The sequence below is a fragment of the Rhinatrema bivittatum genome, chromosome 4, assembly GCF_901001135.1.
Source record: "Rhinatrema bivittatum chromosome 4, aRhiBiv1.1, whole genome shotgun sequence".
Taxonomy (NCBI): Eukaryota; Metazoa; Chordata; class Amphibia; order Gymnophiona; family Rhinatrematidae; genus Rhinatrema; species Rhinatrema bivittatum.
The window spans coordinates 122,512,946-122,534,777 of record NC_042618.1 but is presented as its reverse complement, the minus strand read 5'-3'; the positions used below and the strand labels follow the sequence as shown (position 1 = coordinate 122,534,777).

Below are 21,832 nucleotides of genomic sequence, written 5' to 3'. Positions count from 1 at the left end.
CAGTCACATGACTATGTTAGGATGTCTTATTCATTATGAAATTTTTTATTTTTTTTTACAGTAACTTGCCTAGAGTTCACTGCATCAGGCAATACATACATTTTGAATAAAAATAAAGAGGAAACCAGAGAAATCACTTTTACTGAGAGGATAGTGGATGCTTGAAACAGGTTACCCAAACTGCAATGGTAAGAGTAGGGGGAGTAGCAGATAGAAGAAATAGGGAGAGGGGCCCTGCTCAATAATACGGGTGTCAAAAAGAGGGGAAGACAAAAGTGCAGAGCATGGTGGCAAGGCCCATCAACATGAAACCATAGCAAGAATCTGATCCATTCTCAGGCAGGGGACACCAGGCAGACATCTACTCTGCCACTATGTTACATTACCATGCTCGACTTCCTCTGGTTTTCATCCCATCTCTACTGAAAAATCTAGATTACAAGGAAGAAAATGTATTAGGACCAGACCTTAAAATCCTGGACTGGTTCAAATTTCCACAATAGGGACTCACTTTAGGATGGCAACAGCAGCATACTTACTCACTGCCAGTGGAGGTCTGCTATCTACTTTTATTGGGTCAGCCAGGTGGCTCAGTACTATGTGCTACCATGCAGTGGGACCCCTTCTTTGATTCTCGGATAGATTTTTCTGCACCCCCCACTTGGCTGTAGAGGCAGCATTCATAGTCCTTAGGGGCAAGGGTTGGTCTGGTGGCTCAATGGCAGTGCAGTGTTTTGCCATGCAGAATGTCCCCAGGTCGAGCCCCAAGTCAGGTCTTCTGCACTCCGGGGCAGTTAGAGTTGCAGATGCTGTGGAGGAAGCACTCAGTCTCTGGGGAGGGGAGAGGAAGTCAGTCATGGTCATTAACAATGGTGACACCAAGTGGGTGGATTTCAAGCCCATGATATTGAGTTCTGCATGGCCTAAGGACTATTGCGTCAATGAACAACACTAGGAACAGTGGGAGGTTTGGTCTATTACAATGGGAGAAAAGTCCCTGGATAACTGTGAATAAAGGGCTCATGAATACCACTTGTTCCAACTGATTTGGAAGAAAAAGGAGAGAGGAGAAACCACCAGGCTGAAAAAAAAATAAAAAGCACTCAAATTGCACTCATCAGAAACATGTTCTGTACTAGGAGGTCCGAGCAATTGGGTCTCATCAACTACTTGTTTCAAGTTTTTATACAGCATCATCAATATGTGCAGTGTTGTACGGAGAACATAGGGGATAACGAACTAGAGAAAACAAACAGATTTACTATATAATACTGGCGAGTGACAAATAGGTACAGAAGGTTGTAGGATCTCATGGGCTTACAAGTTTTAAGCACACACTGGGGAGTCAATATATTTGTTGCAAAGGGGATTGGTTATATCAAGACTGACCACTTTGCCCATAATATACAAGCTGAGAATAAGATTACTATTACAAATACAAGGTTAAAAGATATGGGTACATTCCTGGAGGAAAAGTTCATAAATAATTACCCCAGAAGACTTGGAAAAGCCGTTGTTTATTCCTAGGTGGGAGCAACAAAAAAAAGACCTACTTTTTGGTTTTCTGCTGGATACAGGTGGCCTGGACTGGTCCCCGCCGAAGACAGCATGCTAGGCTTGATGGACCTTGGTCTAACCCAGCAGGGCACTTCTTATTGTTTGTTAAGTACAATAAAAGCCCAATTATCGGCATGCATGAGAAATAGGCTGTGCTGGTTGGTCAAATATGCCAGTTATCCAAGACCCCTCAACTTCCTTTCCCCTCCCATCTCTTTCAGGGGGAAAAAAAAAAAAAAAAAGAGGGGACAGTGCGATGCTGGAGTGGAGAGAGCTCAGCAGAGAAAGGCTGCTCCACTCCCTAATCCAACCCCTTCCCCTCCTTCTCTTGCAGGGAATAGGAAGGGAGATGTTGATGCTGGGTTGGCCAAAACATGGCAGAGAAAAACTACTCTACTCCCTAATGCAAGTCCTCACCTCCTATCATTCACCCAACCCCATAGGAGCTGCCTGGGCAAGATGCCAGAGAGTTGAGGATTCTAGATAGTTGAATGCAATAAAGAGAGACACTGCTGTACTTAGATCTGAATAATAGTTTCACTTGAGATCACAAACCACTGCAGTCCTACATCAAAAATCAAAATGTTATTTTTGGGGCAGCTATGTAAGTTTTATGAATTCTTCCCTGTGCCAAACTCCTTATGCATAGAAATAAGTCTCTTGGTGCATTGGTGAGTTGTTAGAAACTTCCAAGACAAAAATCAGAATTGAAAAGGAAGTACATTAAAGCAGCCATCTTTTGTGTGTAATAAAACTGAAAACCAACTAAGAGAACAACCCATGCAGTCATGTCAACAATTCAGTGCTGGATAAGTGGGAAGCAGTTAGAACAAAACAATGTCAGAGGTGTGAGTAGTACTGTAAATATTTAAAAGGAGGAGGAGGAAAAGCAGCAGGAAAGACAGCACACGTCAGGCCGGAGCCAGTACCTTTAGGACTCAGTATAAAAGAAGAAAAGCAGCAGAAAACGGATCGTTTGACCTTCTCCTTTGGAGCTGGCAGGAGTGTGAAAGCATCTGGGTGAAAAAATGAGCAGAGTAAGGTGCACTGGTTTAGCAAGAGCCCGTGTAGTGCTAATACACCCCAACTGATCTTTACACACCGTACCCAGCAACCGGAGGACTTTCTGACCTGCGTAAGCACTCAGGATAGGCCCAGAGCAGCTGAACTGCAAGTAAACCATGAGGCATCCCCCCCCCCCACCCCCCGTGCCTCCATCAGAGCTGCACAAGCCCTAGGAACAGGCTACAGTAATCCCCATCAATTTCCTCCCATCCCAAAGCAATCTGGGATCAGCAGTTCTTCTCCCGTTTGGGGAAAAATGCGAACATTTTGAAATATCTCCAAGGTAACCAAAGTCCACTGAAACGGGGTCAACGTGACTCCAAGGCCAGGTCTGCTTCCTTCCATACCTCCAACCAGATCCAATGCATTTTTGTGTACTGCCTATATCTTTTTGGGTAGATTTTCACATACCAGCAGCAGCAGCAAGCTAGCTTGCAGTTGAAAACCCCACCTCAACAGAGGTGGCTAAAACTGCCCGGGTGCGGTTACACCAGCTTCTGGTTCATCTAGTTACACGAGTACTTTTAAAAGTTCAAAAAGAACCCACATAGTGAAATTGGAAGAGAAATTTAATGTAACACTGTGGCACGACTGCTATGTATTGCAGTACCGCTATGAAGGGTAAGAACTTTTTCAAGTAGCCAGAATTACAGGTGCTTTTATAAGGAGGGAGAATGACAAAAGTGAAATCACCTAAAAGTCAAGACAAACAGAACAGGGGGAAAGGAATGGACCCAGAGTTAAGCCTTAGGGATGTCTTGTCTATTTGGAGGAAAAACAAAGGAATAGATGCCTGAAAAGTTGATTTTTTATCAATTTTATACGTCTCCACCCATTAAAGAATTTGGAAAAGACTTTTCGGGCATCTATTCCTTTGTTTTTCCTCACGGCTTTTTTCAGATTGCCTACCATCTTGTCTATTTGGAGGCCTGTATGCCCAAATGCAATAAAAGAAAGAATTGCAATGTTAGGTGCTGTAAGATAAAAACGTCACTCGTTTCAACAATCTAAAAATGGTATGGAGGGAAAGGAGAGCAGCAGTGTGAGGAAATAGTGGGTTCTCAGAAGAGGCAGAAAGTTGAAAAATGAAGACTGTAACAGGGAGGATTATTGGTCTTTGCAGAATGGGCAGCCTTCGGATATAACCAAGAGACCTCACCTTGGTACACTCTAGATGTGCCTATGTATAACAGTAGTAATAAAATATTTGGACCCAGGTAGCACCATTCACAAATTCAGATTGCAGCATACTGTCCTGTGTTTAGTATATCAGAAACATCCATGCAAACACCTCTATTCATTTATTTATTTCAAAGTTCTTAGATGCTGATTTCCAAAAGAAAATCAACAAAACTACAATAAATAAAACATAAATCAAGCCCGCAATATAAAACACAGAAACAAAAAAAAATAAAAGTAATGATTTCTATACAACAGATCTTGGGAAAAATGAATGGTCTGGCAGCACACTTGTAGCCCCTGAGTTGCAGATAAACTTCCACAGCAGAGCCAAGAGAATAGGGGTGACTGCCAACATCTAATTACAGCTGGCCAAATGGAGGCTATGAGGACAACTGTGAGGGGCGTATTTTTTAACACCTCATCCGAGAGCTTCTCTGCACGTGTGCAATACATTTTAACAACTAGACTTCTACTCCAGAACCGTGACCATTCCCTATCCCCCTTCCCATATCTTCCTTATCAAATTCCCAAATTACTTTCAGTGGTCATGCAAAGATGGACTATTCTGTTGCCCTGACACTTGTAGAAATATACTCCCATCATAAGACAAGAAAAAGATGCACAGAATTATATTATAGCTCCTGAAATGAGAAAGTAAGCCACCCCTTGGCTAACATACAAATTCATTTTAAAAAGGAGGGAAAGTCTAAATATTTAAAATACTTCAGAGGGTTACTTAAAAGCATATAAGGTATGGCAATGACTGTACAGAGAACACAGGAACAATTTCATTCTTTTTGAGATTGAACCTCATTAGAATGCTTTGTTTAGCTCTAAAACCAAATTTTCAGATGTTTTTAGAAAAGGGGGTTTTAAAAATGTGCTACTGGCCTTAACTACATACTGACAAAGTTCCGTGGAGTTCTTTTTCTGTTTTGGTGTGATCACACACACACACACACACACACACACCTGCTGGCATGTGCTTCCTGAAGTTTGTTTCAAAGAGATGGAATTGCCAACAAATCCCACGGCACACCCCTGTAGTGTGCTCTTCAGTTTTTGGTGTAAAGAGACTGTAATCCTACAGCAAATCAGAAGACTGTAACTGTGGGAAGAACCAAGTGAGAGACAGAGTGGAGGACAGGATATCAGAACTGGAGGCCTGTTCTCTTTTTTCCTTCAAACCCCGCTTCAAAAAATTTTTTTTTTTTTTTTTTTTACTGAACAGAAAAAGGGCCACATTCTGTATAAAGTTCCATTCAGTTTTCCCCACATCATGTGGTGATAAAAGATTTGACATGGTCCCCTGGAGAGCCTGGAGGCAGATTTTTCTCTTTTCTTAGATGGGGGAAGGGTGGGGAGGGTGGGAATCTGTTAGGAATAAAATCTCACCTTCTGCGCACCTGAGAAGGCGTGGTAGTAACATGAAACATAGGTCATAATGGCCTTTTCATCCGGCCTTAGCGTGCCTATAATATCTGTGCAAAGAAGGAAAAGAAGAGGTTGAAAGGGTAAAGTGAGAAGCAGAGCACACCGAATAATACAGTCACAGGAGAGCTTGTAGGGAAGGGACAGGAGAAGATGCTTCCTCTCCATGCACTGCTGGACAGGCCAAACACAGATTCCATGCGGAGAGCTGGGAGTCACATCAGAGAACACTGGCAGGGTTAGCTCTACATTCAAAGTGGCACTTACTCCTTCCTTCTGCCCACCCACCGCCCCCATTTGTCCTCATGCTCTGGCATCAGGCATCCACTGGTAGCAGATCTTCGCCATGCAAGCACAAACCGTAGTGCATTTATTGCTTAATATTAAGCAATTTCACACCCATAGGGAATGTACCTTTAAGCAACTTCGGTAGCTCCTTTCAAGAGTTTCCTACAAATGGCACAAATGGCAAAAGTTTCCCTACCACAGCTTATTTCAGAATAAAATGTCCTTGTTCAAACCTGTACTTCCAAAGTAAGTGCTGTAGTTCTGTGCTAAAATCAAGCTGGTCCCTGCATCTGCTTATAACGGGCTCCACAGCTCGAGGCACAAGTGAGGGAAAGGAGGAGGGCCCAATACACAACGTATCACAATCAGAAGACAATGTTGAGGAAATCAAAAGCTACCCATGCAAGCCTGCTTTAAGGGCTAAGTTCTAAAACCAGGCCTGGAATACCATAACCCTAAGACAGAGGTAATATGAGATGGCCCATCCTAGCAGGTGCACAGCCAAACATGGTCTTGCTCTGTTGCCCTGATTCTAGTATCAGGGTCAGCCATTACAGAGAGCGCGATACAGAGAGTTACTCCATTCTGTTCTAAAAGGGTGAGGAGGGGAAGACAGTGCTTTAATTGAAAAGCAAAACAATCTGACTTAATTAAGCATGCTTTATATAGTGAATACAGTCCCACTAGGTACCTTCAGTGAATGGGGACTTTGCTCTCTTCAGTAGATAATAGTCTACACAGAAGGTCGGCCTAGTTGGACAGCGGAGCATGCCACGCGGAGGGGGATCTGGGTTTGAATCTCAAAGTGCTTCTTCTGCTTCCCAGACCAGCTGGGGTGATGCTGTGGGAGGGAGGTGTCACAGTTGTGCAATGGGGCCACACCTGGTGGCTAGATTTCAGGTAGATGATCACAGGTGCACGACCACCAGATAAGGGGGGGGGGGGGGGGCAGGGACTACAATAAGTTGGAAGGGGATGTAAAACACAAGCAATACAACTGCCAGGAAGTTGTGAATTAAGACTCAAAGGTGCCAGATCTCAGTCCTGGTTCTGAGTGAGCTGGAAGCCTTGAGGAGCAGGAGGCAAAACTACCAGTGCAAATAAGGATCTACACAAGCAACAATTCAATAATGTTACGAGGACCTTAGAATAATGACTTCTACATTGTCTCTTCTATTAAAAAAAAGGTTTAGTGGAGGCAAGTCTCATTTTACTGCATAATCCTCCAGACACGACAAGATATCAAGATACAATAAAAATGCAGCAGTCAGTCTTTGTGCAAACAAACTGCAGAATATTCAACCTAAAGCAAGACCTTACGACATGTGTATAACACATGACAGCCATCGTTTCCGCAGCACCCAGAAACCGAACCTGAGGTACGTCAGGGCCCTCAGTAACACTTGCAGACAGGATTTTTAAAGCAGCACATCATAAAATGAAGCTAACACTTAACATTTTGGAGTTAGGAAGATAATGGGAGCTTGGGTCACGGAGACTCCACAAGGGACAAAGTTCCTAGTGCCACTGTTGCACTTAAACTTTACAATCTACCCACAAGCCACACAGTTTTTCCTGCTAAAAATTACCTTTCCTAACATCCCCCTCCAATTACATTTTGGTACCACTTTGAACAGCCACCAACCCTACCAAGAAAGGATATAACCCAGTGGCTAGAGAAAAGAAAGAGAAAAATAAAAAGTTTTGGACATTAGCAACAGGAGCAAGGTGCTGCTTGGAATCCTGGGATACCTTCTGGGCTCCTGAAAAGGCATGGTAGAAGCTAGAAACATAGGTCATGATGGCCTTCTCATCAGGACGCGCGGTTCCAACAATGTCTGTCGAGAAAAATTTCTCGTTAAGAGCAGGTTCACAAATTGCAAGAGGAAAAGGAATGGAAGGCTACAGCAAACATCTGTATATCAACTTTATCTAAACCAATTATACCAATTCTAGTCCCCAAATAGGGGCCTTCAAAGTGGACAATTAAAATCTTTATGGTGTAAGGCTGGTGCAGTTTTATTCCTCTGACATCTGATAACGGAGCTGATAAAGTGCAAAACTGTTAATGTTCTCTTAGTTTTGCAAGGCTGTAATTTGTCTATTATTTGCTTTGTATTATTGTAAGTTGTATTGTAGTTGGATATTATTAGTCTTTGTTTTGCTCACTGTTGCAGATTTGTTAATATTTCTGATGTTTATGCTGCATACCGCCATGGGCTTTATAAGATAAGGCGTCTATATAAATTTAAATAAACAATTCTAACTAAACTCTGGGGAGGGAGAAGAGCTTGGATGGTACGCAGAAACTTTAGACAATTAGAAAAACAGGATTCCCAAGTCTCAACATACCAAAGCATCTCTTTTCCAGCAAGGCATTTCATCTTTCATCTAGCTGCTACTCTATATTCGGTCTGTTGTACCCTCCCTTATTTTATCTCTCAGGAATACAAAAATCCCCCTGAAAGCCCCTCTGATACTTAACTTTATTTATTTATTTAAAATTTTTATATACCGACATTCATCAAGGATATCATATCGGTTCACATTGTAACGCAAAAACAAACGCACGGCATGGCGCTTTACATTGAACAGTAAAAAACATGATAACAAGGCATTAACGAGAGGGGGGAACAATAATATGGGAAGTTTTGCAATAAAATTATATACAAGAATTGCAATTATATACATATGTACAAAAGAAAGAAAACTATGAGGTTAATTTTAATCAGGCTAGGAGATAAGATGGGGAAGAGAAGGGAGGAGAGCAAGGAAAGAGGGGGGCAGAGAGAAAGAAAAGAAGGTGGCGGAGAAAAGGGGAGGGGAGAGTGGGGCGGTAGAATGGGAAACAGGGGAGGAGTGTGGAGAGTGGGAACAGTGGTGAGGTATAGTGAAAAATTAAGTGTATGCTTTTGCAAAGAGCCAGGTCTTGAGCTTCCGCTTGAAAATTGAAGCCTCAGTAACACCGATCTCAGGTATTTTCCTTAATGATCTGTCATTTTAATAGAAAAGGGAAACTGGGATATTATCTCTTGAAATGGAAGCAGAAAGCGGAGAGGAGCCATAAAGATGGACTCTCAGGAGTAGGGTGTTGGGCAATACCATGACAAGAATGCACCTCACTTGTAAGCTGGAACATGCGGGGAATTATCTCAACCTCTCAAATTTACTGAATGCGCTCTTAATACTTGGGGACAAGGAGCTCTGTGGGGAAGCTTCCAGGTACAAACCCTGGGATGCACAGTCTATAGCACAGAAGTGGGGGAAAACATTAACAGTGGGCTTTGGGCTGGTCCATGAGGGGCCCCATTCAGGCTCCTGCAGTCTGCACTGGTACTACATTGGCTCCTAGGGCCTTCACATACCGTAATTTACATTGCATTACAGTATTTTACGACTCTTGAGGTCCTGATTCACCTATTAAAGCAGGACAGCACACAAAGAACACATTGTGATAATAATTAAAAAGCCAATACAGAAACCTTCTTGGTCTTAAACAATATGCGAACGTCTTCAGCTGAAAGTAAAACGTTCCATACTGTGGCAGGAGAAGAGCATCTTTCTATTTATTAGAAGAGGAGAGAGAACGCTAAATCCACCAACAGCAATTGTGCAATTTACTGAATCACAATCTTAATTACCTTCTGCATCTAACATCTTGGGAATGTCCAGGTATTTCTCTGCCACATCGAAAGCTGTATTCAGGTTAGTGAGGGGGTCATCCTGGGCAAAAGGAAAGAGACAGTGGGGGTCAAAGGATGATATCAACACAAAATATGCAGGACAACCGGACTACAACTCATTCACTGCAATGGAGAAAGTCAACTTTCTTTGGTGTTATGACACAAATAAGATACATCGCTCAGGGAAGAGTGAAGAGGGTGGGAAAGCATGCTCTTGACAGCGTTCCAGTATCTAGGTAATATATATTACTCTTAGGACTCTGCTTGCCAGCTGATTGACTGAACTGTCTTCTTAACATAGAGGCCATGCAAATTCATGACCTCTCCAACATTGCCACCATTCACATAGCATGTGTTGGACAACTGGCATATGTTAAATGTTACTAATTAACACAAAATAAGTGTGCTGTGTCTCCTCCTGCATGGGCTTCCTGTTAACAAGGAAACCCATGAGAGGGACAGGGCCAATGAGCCTGTGCCAGCTCACAGGGTCCACCAGGGTGGGACCAGCCAAATGAGGGGAGGCTGGAGAGAAACAGGACTCAGGAAGGTACTATGGGGTTGAAGGACAGCAAGAAACCAGGAAAGGGCCAGGCAGGATGGAGGGGAGGGAGAACAGGAGACAAAGGACCCAGGAAGAGGTCATTAGGGTTGGGAGGGTAGGAGAGACAGGACCTGGAAGGGCAAGAAAAAGGTTCCAGGATAGAGGATGGGGATAATCACAGGAGTAGAAATGGGAGAGGACCTGGGGAGAGAGATTCAAGGATGAGATCCAGCTGCAGGGGAATGTGGGGGTGGACTCAAGAAGGGGCCATAGGCAGTAAAGGGGGCAATGAAGGAGAGGACACAGGAAGAGAGAGGCCCCTCCAAGTTTCTGTCCTGGGCCCCATCATGTTTAACCCCACAGCCCTGAGGGTAGTCTGTATTGTTGATTTACTTTCTCTAGTTTTGCTGGAGATTACTCTCAGTGAAAATCTGTCTATGAAACAAAGTTGAGTGAAAGTTATTTGGTCCTCCTGTCACGGCTGCACCTGAATTCAGCAACATTTGGGATAAGATGATTCGTTCTTGCTCTATCGTATGTTTTGAACGGACAGTATACAGCTAGAGGTCTGCATGTGTGTGCCAGGCCCTTTAAGCAGGGGTCCCCAAACTCAGTTATCAAGAGCTGCAACTCAGTCAGGACTTCAGGATTTCCACAATGAATATGCATGAGATCTAGCTGCATGTACTTTTACTGTATACAAATAGATCTCATGCATATTTGCTGTGGAAACCCATCTGGGATGTGGCCCTCCAGGATCAGGTTTTGGGACCTGATATGGGCACGCCAAGAAGGCTTTGCTCTCCATCGGTATTATGCCAGGTTCTAACAGCTCAGCTGAATCATTTTATTTGATAATTTGGTCTGTTTGCTATTTTACTGTACTTATGGTTTTAGTTTTACTATATGCCATCTAGAGCCTATTTTATTTATTTAGTTTTAGAATAGGTAACCTAAAAATATAGCTGAATAAATAAAATAAACTTTCTTAAAAAGGTACCATCCATCCTGGTGGGTACTAAAATGATAAAGGGGCGAGCCAATTTGTTTTTATTCCATGAATTAAAATGAAAAGAATCTTCTGTTGTGTCTGGACTGGAAATAAATTAAAAAAAAAAAAACCCCCAAAACATTGATCTGCTCATAGCTGCCATGACTGGGCAGAAAACAAGCAAGATAGATTTTCCTTTAATGAGGGGACAGGATGCAACTGTTGTACTCTGGTCTTAGCTATGCCGGGAGTACATATCCTCCTTATCCGTTTACCCGCTGGGACCTGCCCTGGTACAGTGTGTGCACAGCTTCTGGCAGTTTTAACAGGAAATGTGTCTTAAGCAAACAAGCCGAGTCAACATAAGATTCTCCTTCACCATCAGCAGCACTCTCAATTTCTGCTGTGACGGCCACACTCTTTTGGAACGTGTGTTCAGATTAGGGAAACGCAGTCACTTTAAAGTGGGAAAACAGCGACGATATTCGTTATCTCGTTTTGCCTTGGTTTCCAGCCGAGAAGTACCCCCCCCACACACACACACACACAATTCCCACATTTGAAGGTATAACGGTTTTTATTTTCAGTCAAGTAAAAAAAACAAACAACTAGCCGGAGGTGGGGTGGTTCTGCACCCACCCCCGGCATATGTTACAATCAGCAACTAACATCAACAGACCCCCCTCCCCCCATCCCCCCCACCCCCCAAAATCTCCGGAACATCAGCCTCAAGAAGTCCAAGATGCAGCAGGTCAATGCAGTCCACCGTTCCCACAAGGCACCAAAGAAAGTCCGAGCCGGGCCATCAAGCATTAAGGAGCAAACTCCGGGTTCGATGCGGAAGGGTCTGGATATACAGCTGCCACACCGAAAGAAATCGTCGTCTAGCATTGGGCGAGTGTCGAGCCAGCATATTCTCCATGGTCATCAACGAATGAAATCCGTTCCTCCACGCCCAATAAGACGGAGCGTCCGTCGACCGCCAGTTGGAGAGGATGATTTTCTTACCTACAATACAAGCCTTTGCCACAAGTAAGCGTGAGCCAAGATCTCGGATGCGAATGGGCGATATACAGCCAAATAAGAGCCACAAGGGGGTAACAGGAATAACTACATTCAAGAAATCAGCCAGATAATCCGCAATACGCCCCCAAAACCGTTTAATCGGGGGGCAAGTCCAAAAAACATGCGACAAGGTGCCCAAGGCCCGACCACCCCTAGGGCACCCCGCCCCAGAGACCAGCCTAAAATGATAAGCCATCTGAGGGGCAATGTACGCCCTACACAAAAACTTATATTGCATGTCCCTGTAATATTGGTTAACCGAGATCTTGGCTGCACGACGAAAACACACCTTAATAATATTCGGGGTAAGGGCAAAATCACCATCATTAGTCCAGCGGGTGGCCAACAGTACAAACATGTCACCCCCCCCTACCAATCGCAACTTGGAATAATAATGGGACAAAGAAGGTACCGCGCGGCCCTCTAGTTGAAACAACCGTTTTAGGGACTGGAAAGTGGCTGGGTCTTTATGTGCCTCCGGAAGAGATCGTAGGTAATGCGACAGTTGCAAATAAGAGAACGTGTGAACTGTCCCCAGCCCATATGTTTCCTTAACTTCCCGAAATGTGAAGGTCCGCCCCTCGGAGGTAAACAAATGTCCCAAATGAGTGACCCCATGTGCCTGCCATGTCTGGAACCCCACAGATTGCATTCCCGGGGTAAACTCTGCGTTACCCCGGACCGGGAGGAAGTAAGCACAGTGAGGGGAGATACTCAACCTTCGGGCAACCCGCCGCCAGGATAAGCGGAGGGGTCGAACCAAAGGTGAGGTCACCAAGATCGAGGGTAGTTTAGCCGAAGGTGCCTGTAACCCATAAGCAGGCGCAATAGGGGCCTGTAAAGCCCTCTCAGATTCGAGGGAGGTAAAAGTCCCCGAGTCTAACAACCAGTCGCGAAGGACCCGCAAATTACAAGCTAAATTATACAGACCCAGGTCCGGTACCCCCAAACCTCCCCGCCCCCATTTTGCCTGCAACCAGGACAATGGGACACGCGACTTCCCCCCTCGCCAAAAAATTTTTCGCAGCAGAGTATCCAGGTAACGCAAGTCTGCCCGTTTAAGAAGGATGGGGACATTTTGGAGGAAGTAAAGCCACTTAGGGAGCACACACATTTTAAAAAGATTAATCCGGCCACTAAGGGAGAGAGGTATGTTTTTCCATCGGAGCAGACTGTCGGCTGTGTCCCTCAAAAGCCCCGGGACGTTAGCCTGGTAAATCTGATCAGGGGCCACAGGAATGTACACCCCCAGGTATCGAAGAGGACCCTGAGCCCAGTGTAACGGAAAGTCCCCCGGCCAAGTGGTCGATAACGACGCCGGGTAAGCCAGCACCGAGGATTTGTGGGTATTCATCTGTAAGCCCGAAAAGACCCCAAACAATTCAATCAAAGAAAGGAGGCGAGGGACGGAATCATGAGGCTTCGTGACAAGGACAAGCAAATCATCAGCAAAGGCCACCCCTTTAAAAATCCTGGAGCCAAAGCGGACTCCTCGTATTCCCCGCTCCTGGTGCAACGCTAACAAAAAGGGCTCCAATTGCAAAATAAATAACAGCGGGGACAGAGGGCAGCCCTGGCGCGTCCCCCGCGTCACCTTGAACTCGTCAGATCGACTGCCATTCAACAGGATCACTGCCCTGGGGTCCGCGTACAACAGGCGTACAGCTTGAAGGAAAAAACCTCCGAATCCCATCTGTTCCAACAGGTGAAACAGGTACCGCCACTCCACCCCGGTCGAATGCCTTTTCCGCATCAAAACTGATGACCAAGTGAGGCTCCTCCAACCAGCGACATATAGTCATCGCCGTCAGCACTCTCCTAATGTTCGCCAAAGCATACCGCTGGCGAACAAAGCCCACCTGGTGATCGCCGATCAAGGTGGGCAAGATCGCGGCCAGGCGATCAGCCAGGATTTTTGCCAAAATTTTATGATCTAAATTTAAAAGGGAAATGGGGCTGTAAGACCCCGGTAGAAGAGGGTCCTTCCCGGGCTTTGGTAAGAGGGTAATAAACGCCTTATTCTCCCCTTCCGGAAAGGAGCCCCGGGAAACCATCTCCGAGTACCCCGCAGCCAATGGGCCCGCTATTTGGTCTTTCATAACTTTGAAAAATTCCGCCGTGTAACCGTCTGGCCCTGGTGACTTAAAATCATGCAATTGTTGGATAGTCAGAAGAACATCCCGGGTACTGATGGGCTGATTGAGGGCGTCCCGCTGGAGCGCCGTCAACTGAGGCAGTGGTAGGTCCGAGCAAAATCGCTCCCCCTCCGCCCCCCCCCCCCATCCTCAGTGGAGTACAAAGTAGAGTAAAACGTGCGAAAGCCTTGAAGAATTAATTTGGTATCACTAGCGACCTCAGTAGGGGAGATTCGCAACGCTGGGACAAAGCGACTCGGCCGCGCCGACCGGATCAAATTGGCCATCAATTTGCCAGCTTTGTCACTGTATTGATATAATTGGAAGCGATAGTACAGATAGCTCTTAGTCGCCCTCTGGTGAATCAGGGAATTGAGTGCCATCTGAAGCGTTCGAAAGCCAAAAGGGGTCGTCTTAGTATCCCGTCGCGCCAGGGACTGCCTAGCCTTCCGCAATTGGGTAGTGAGAGCCAGGATCTGCTTGTCCCGCATCCGCCTATGATGGGCCACATAGGAGATAATTTCCCCACGGAGAACCGCCTTAGCAGTATACCAAAAAAGGGAGGGTTGTTGAACATGCGCGTGATTATCGGCCACAAAGTCTGCCCATTTGCTGCGTAAACATTCATGGAATTTTTTATCATGAGCTAGAAAATACGGGTAACGCCAGCCCTGACTGCCCCGCCCCCCACCGGTCAGACACAAGTCGATCCAAACTGGAGCATGATCAGAGATAACTATATTGTCTATGCCCGCAGCCTGCACATTTGAAAAAGCGTGGTCACTTATCAAAAAATAATCCAACCGCGCAAAAGAGGAATGCGCCCTAGAAATGTGGGTAAAATCCTTCTCCATGGGGTGCAACACTCGCCAAGCGTCCATGACATGCAAGGATTGTTCCAAAAATTGAGGGCCCTTCCCCATAAAACGCTCCGGTTGCCGGGACGTGGAGGCATCCAACGCCGCATCCCGGATGGTATTAAAGTCCCCACCCAAGAGCAGAGTCGCATGCAGGTAAGGAAGAAGATGGGCGTACAGAGCAGCATAAAAGGCATGATCATAAACATTCGGGGCATAAACATTGCACAGCACAACAGATTTACCATAAAGCTCAGTAATCAGAATAATATACCTGCCTAAGGGGTCAACAATGTCCTTAACAATTTTTATAGGGAGACTTTTATGAAGTAGAATTGCCACCCCTGCAGATTTGGTGGAGCCCTCGGCACTGTACACCGCACCCACCCACTCCCTCCGCAGTTTATTATGTTCCTGGGATGTCAAATGCGTCTCCTGCAGGAAGGCCACAACTGTGGATTTCCGCTTGAGCCACGTCAAAATTTTAGTGTGCTTAATGGGGGAATGTAGCCCACAGACATTCCAAGACACAAATCTAGTGGGTAAAGTCATGTCTGCACCCCAAAAAGGCGAAAACCGAGCTGAAAACCAATCATCCCGTGAGAAGGCCTTCCCAGCCGAGACCTCCCCACACGCCACCGTGTGAGAACGTGAACCACTGCATACAAAATTGATACATGCGTAGAGTGCCACAGTAGTGTCCGGAGAAAAACCAACCCGCCCACCCTCCCGCCCACCTCCCCTATCCCCACCCCCCACCCAACCCCCCAACCCCTTCCCCAGCTGTCGTCCCCCCAACTCCCCGGACCGACTAGCGGTCGTTCAGCCATGAAATCTCGTAAGGAGATAAGAGTACACGGTCTGATGTGTTCCTACCCATACCCCTCAGAAACCCTTCCACCCCCAGCGACCCCAACACCCAACTATAGTCTCACTACCCACGAACCCCAACATCCACTCAAGACAAAGCCCCCCCTCAAACATACTACCAACCATACTAACCAAAAGTGGACCCCACTCCGATCCATACAACACCCGTTTCCGGGATGCTAGACCCCCAAAGCAGCCCCCTACGGCCGTCCCCACTCGCCCATAATCCCTAAGGTAGCCCAGGTAATCGTCCTGGCCTGGGAAAGAGAAGGCAAGTGAGAGTACAACAAAAAAAACAGTACCAAAAACTAGATACAAAATAACTTAACAATCAAATAATAGGCAAAAACAGAGGTGGGCCGGCTGGATAATCCCAGGGTCCCTGTGTCCAATGGGCGGGTCATTCAATCCGGAAAAACTCAAAAAAAATTGAAACGGCCCCCTGAGGCAGAAAAAAAAAGAAAAAAAAAATCCATTAGCACCCCACGAGGGTGGCCGCTGTGCGTCGCCACCCAAAAAAAACAATAAAAAAAACCTTCCACAAAATCCACGAGCACTCCATGGAAAAAAACTCAAATACGGGCCGCCAATCGCGGTGGGTGAGTCAGCCAAAAATGGGGAAAGTCCTCGGGCGTCCATGGGCGTCCATCAGGCCTTAGGAGGGGGCGCAGAGCTTGTTATCCACAAAAAAGAACAACGCACCCCTCAAGTATCCATACGGTCCACAAAGTCTCGGGCCAGAGGCGCAGTCTCAAAAGTATGAGCCTGTCCCGCCACCCAAATCCGCAAACGGGCGGGAAATAGCAGGGCGAACTTGACTCCTTTATTATGTAAAGTAGTGCAGATTGCGGCAAAGCCCCGCCGGGCCGTCGAGACCGCAGCAGAAAAATCTTGGAAGATTTGAATGCGATGAGTTTGATAGTGCAAGTCCCGTTTGGCGCGTGAAGCACGCCAGATTTCCGATTTGTGAGCAAAATTATGGATTTTTGCAATAACTAAGCGTGATCTCCCAGACGGTGCTCCTCTGACCCCCAGCCGGTGGGCCCTCTCCACCACGAGCTTACCCTGTAAATGGGGGAGATCAAGCGCTTCAGGCAGCCATGCCTCCAGCATCGAGCACAGGGTAGAATCTTCAATCTGCTCGGGGAAGCCAAGGAACCGCAGATTATCACGGCGGGCCCTATTTTCGAGGTCATCAACTTTGGCTTGCAGGGCCGAAACGGATTTTTCCTGGGCGGCCATTTTAGAAGCTTGAGTAAGTGCGGCGTCTTCAATGTCTGAAACCCGGGCCTCAACCGCATCTAGCCGGGGGGGCAGCGCCGCGATAGTTTCCTGGACCGCACTAAGCTGCGCGGTGAGGAGAGACCATTTTTCGTCGAGCGCCTCCTTGATAGCGCTTTTAATATCGGTCAGGGTAAGCGGGGGATCAGGGTGCGCGCCGTCACCTTCTGAAGGGGCCGCCATGTTGGGGTCTGAGTCCCGGGACCGTTCCTTCTCCTTGCGGGGCGGTTTCGGCGTCTGCGAGGTCGGCAATTTACCGCGGGAACGCACCGTGGTCATAAGGAACCACTTGGGTGAGACAGCGTCCAAAAAATAAAAATTGCCGCCGGGATATTCAACGCGGTGAGCGGAGCAGAGCAGGAGCTAGGTAGGAACACGTCTACCCAGCTATCACATCACGTGACCCTCTCCTTTTCCCACATTTGAAATATTGTCCCTTGGTTCAGCCATGTGCTAAGCTGTTTCAGAGGGCGCTCTTCACAAAAATATGACAGAAAATGGGCCATTTTGGTCTTATCTAGTCTGCCCAGCCTAACTGCTGCTTCTCCTCACTTGCCTTCTTGGAAGCACAATGCAGCCCTTTCACTGCTATTTTTGGGCTGAGCTGCTGCTCTGTGCAGGTTACCCTAGTGCTTCATTAGCATCCTCTTGTCAATAGGAATTCTCTGGGTTTATCCCATGCCGTTTTGAACTATACCACCTTCTCTGAGAGGCATTCCAGGCATGCACCACCTTCTCTATGAATAATCTCTCCTGACATTTCTTCCATGTACACCCCTAATTCTGATGAAGGTGCATACCCGAGACTGATTAACTGGGGGGGGAGATCTATACATTATGTCAAAGAAATCAAAGCTATCAAATGATCTTTAATTAAGTTTATACTGTAACATATCTACACCATCAAGTTTGAATTTTTTTTTTTATTTTTTTTTTTTTTTTTAATCTGGTGTCATTGCTTCCTGTGATATTCTGGCCAAAATCAAAAGCGTGGTCGGCGCAGCCTTAGTAAGTGGAAAAGCAGCGCAGCCCCACTGGCAACGCTGCTGATTCTGGTGGGGCCGCGCTTACGTCGTTGATTTTGGCGGGGTCACGCTGCTTCGGAGGAGCAGCGGCGGAGTGTGCTCTGCCGGAAGTAGTCCAGTGCCCTGTGACCGGAAGTCATTCTCTTGGCCACGGGAGCTAAAGAAGGAGACTGTTGCTGCCTGCTAAGTCAAGGAGGAAGTGAGTGAGTGTGAGTGTGTTTGTGAGTGGAGAGTGAGAGAGAGCATGTGTGTACATAACTACCCCAGTTATTCTGCCTGCTAATCCATGACAATTTCAGGGCATCTGAAAATCAAAAGTTCCAAGGTATGGATAACAGGTAATTTTTTAAAACCCTTACTTTAATGGTTGGGTGTTATTTGATGTGCTTGTTTTGAAATATTTTATTCATGTTTGGAAGGTTTTTTATGAGTTTTTAATTATTGAATGCTATTCTATTCACTAATTGTTTTGAATTATTCTTTTTATTGGTATTGTTTTACTAATATTGTTTTATGAGGAATGGTAATGTTTCTGTTTTTTTACATTGTTGCAGTGCATACAGAACTTGGCTTGTTGCAGTTTCCAGTTCAGTTTTTGTCTGTACATTTCTGTTTATACTGTATGGTCTCTTTATTCTGTATTTGAGAGTCTGTGTTTTACATGTGTGACTGAAGAGAGTTATTCCATTAGAATGTAATTTCTATGTAGGGAGCTATAGCAGCTTGGCTTGTTCTGTTTTCCTAATAGGGGATTTATTACTATTTTAGGCCTGCTCTAATATTTATAGTATTAACTTTCATAGGTGGGGTTGTTGCTGTTTGAGTGGCTCTCTGAGGGTCATGCCCATGGCTTAAGACGCATTACAGTAGGCCTAATGCTATACAGGTTCCAAGTGTCTCTTGCTTTTCTGCAGGGTTTTCTGGTTGGCACCACAGCAGTGTATGTAAATATAATATACATATTGTTAGTGATATTTTTACCTCAGAAGACTGTGCTTTGAATGTTCTTTTTCATGTAAAATCTGTTATAAATGCATAATTTTTTAATTGTGTGCGAGGAGGGTGTGATGAGGTGGGGGTGGAGGCTGTAAAGTTTTCCTAGGGCACCTAACACCCTTGCACTGACCATGGGCATTGCTGTACAAACATTGAACAGAGTCTCCCAACTAATAGTGTCATGTGTTGTGTAGTGGGTGAGGACACAGTTTTTCCACTTGGCCAAAGGCACCAAATTGCCTGGCTACAGCTCTGGGATGGGCAAGGTGGATGGGAGAAGGATTAGCCCAAAAAGACCATCCACATAGGAACAGTATACAGATGCAATGTTACATGACAAATAAGACACACAAAACCACCCAAAGTTACACCGACATTAGAAAACTGGCTTTGCGTACACCCAGCTGTCTGCATCAACCAGGTTTGCTGAATATTCTCTCCCACATGTGCTATATTCTGGAGTATTGAGAAGTCAAAATACTGGCAACGCTGTCTCACTCTTGTCCTTGCTGGAGACCACCATTACCATGCGTTTTACAACGTGCAGAGTTCTGACTCGGGGCCGGACCAGCACACATTCTACAGCTGGGGATCAGATTTCTAAAAGGCTGCTGAATGGATCCCATGAGAGGGATCTTTCACACCCCAGTGCTTTCCATTTCTCTGTCACTACAGCAAGTGAGATGGGCCTGTGTGTTGTTTCTCCGACATCTGGACTCAAATCGTTAACCTCAACTCTGTACAGGCAGGCACTAGATGAGCTAGGCCTGGGCCCAGGGCGCCGAACATTAGTGGGTGCTGCTGCCACTCGCAAGTCAATGAGACAGGGTGAGATGGCAGCTTCAAGTGGCAGAATCTTGAAGTGCCCCTTCAAAATTCTGCCCAGCCTCTGCCTCACCCCCTCTCCCCAAATCACTCCACCCTCCCAACCCCCCCCCCCTCCCCCAAGACTCACAAAAACCCCTGGTGGTCCAGCGGGGAGCCCGGGAACGATCGGCTCCCCGGGCCGTCGACTACCACTAACCAAAATGGCACCGGTGGCCTTTGGCTCTTATGTGACAGTGCAATTGGCAGGCCAGTGTCACATGGTAGGGGCAATGGATAATCGATCCCCTGCTGGACCACCAGCGGTTTTCATGAGTCTGGGGGGGTGGAAGCACCGTAGGGGTGGGGGACGGTGCAAGGCAGAAGGTGCCTAGGGCGCCTAATCCCCTTGGCATGGCCCTGTGAACAGGGCGCCATCCTAAAAACTCAACATGCTTTAGAAGCACTAAAGCTAAAAAAAAACCAACACAGTTTTAACTATGTCTTGCCTGCAAATGCAGTCTGAATTACCATGAACCACTGTCAATGTTCTTCAGTGGAGAGAAACTAGCTGCCCGTGTCATGAGAGAGCAGGAAGAACGGACTGGTTTTAATGATTTTCAGAACTTTATTTATTTATTAAAGTTAACAAAACATTCTTAGGATTTTCCTGGAACACAAATTCAGAATGTATATATATGTATGTATATATATATATATTTATTTAAAATCTTTTATATACTGACATCCGTTTGCACATCATATCTGTTTACAAATAACTTAACTTTTAGGCATTGCCTTTACATTGAATGGTAACTGTAAATAAGCAACAACGAAACTACTAATTGAACAGAGTAATAATTTACAAGGGAGAGTGACAAATGGTCGAGATACTGATTGGGAAGCTGGGAGGCAAAACGGATATTTACATCTTTTTAATATTTTATTTTTAATATATATTAATATATTAATATATTTTTTAAATATTTTATTTATTTTACATCGGGTGTGGGGGAGAGTGAAGGGAACTGGCAGGCAATATGAATAGTGAGGGGAAGGGGTACCAGATACTGCTCAGACATACCAAAAACTGAATCACAGAATTATTAATCCATTTTTATTAGTATTAAATACACCATCTATGGTGATGGAGAGAGGTTATGGGCTTCCCAGGGACTATGCCTGAACCCAACACTGTCCAGGAGCATTGCTTCAGCTCTCATTTTGTAGGATTTATTCAATATATACAGAATATTTAATCTGCTGCACCCAACTGCTACCTAACTTCTACCTAACTGCTCAGAGACAGTTTCAGCTCAAAGCAGTTTTTCCAGTAGATGCCTGACACAGCAAGCAGATGAAGAGTTTAGCAGCTAGAAGAAAAGTAAAGTAAAGTTGACACATTATTTCTGGTTTACAAATTCATTACACACCAAAGGGTGAGTGCTAAGATCAAGTTGTACAGTCCCAAGGAACTCAAAACAATTTGTAAGTCAAAAGGTAATATTTATTCATAACGGCAACTCCACTGTGTATATAAGATCATGCTTTAATCAAAAGGGTCCCCCGACACGGACCCGTGTTTCGCCAGGGGCTGCATCGGGGGGGACGCACAAGAGGATTCAGAGCCATCTGTAAATAAAGGTAAAAACACAGGACTGTAACTAAATGTCGCTGACAATGCCATATATGCAATCAAACAATATATTCACTTACGTGTGTATACTCTTCAACTTGGTAACAGGGAGCGCATTTGAGTGTCATTCAACATGGAGTTTTAAACATGTAAAGGCGCCAAAACCTTCACAGACCAATCAGCTGAGGCAAACAACCCACCAATCAGAGCAAGGTATTACTATCCAATGAGCTGTCAGATAAAATGTACCCATTCAATCTCTTTGTTGAGACCTACGGGGGTAACGGTGTTCAGCCGGTAAATCCATCGCTGTTCACATCGAATCAGATGGGCGTCAAAATCTCCCCCTCTAGGAAGGGAAGATAGCACTTCCAAAACAAAAAAGAAAATATCAGAAATTGAATGAGATAAGGCCACCCAGT

At 45.5% G+C, this 21,832-nt stretch overlaps 1 protein-coding gene across 1 annotated transcript in view; it reads right to left on the bottom strand.

Moving 5' to 3' along the window:
* ACTN1 (actinin alpha 1) overlaps positions 1-21,832 on the bottom strand; it is a 246,119-nt gene that overhangs the window by 75,796 nt on the left and 148,491 nt on the right. The window contains 2 exon segments of the mRNA XM_029598807.1: positions 7,276-7,361; positions 9,165-9,246. Of these exon segments, the coding sequence (XP_029454667.1) occupies positions 7,276-7,361; positions 9,165-9,246 (168 nt within the window).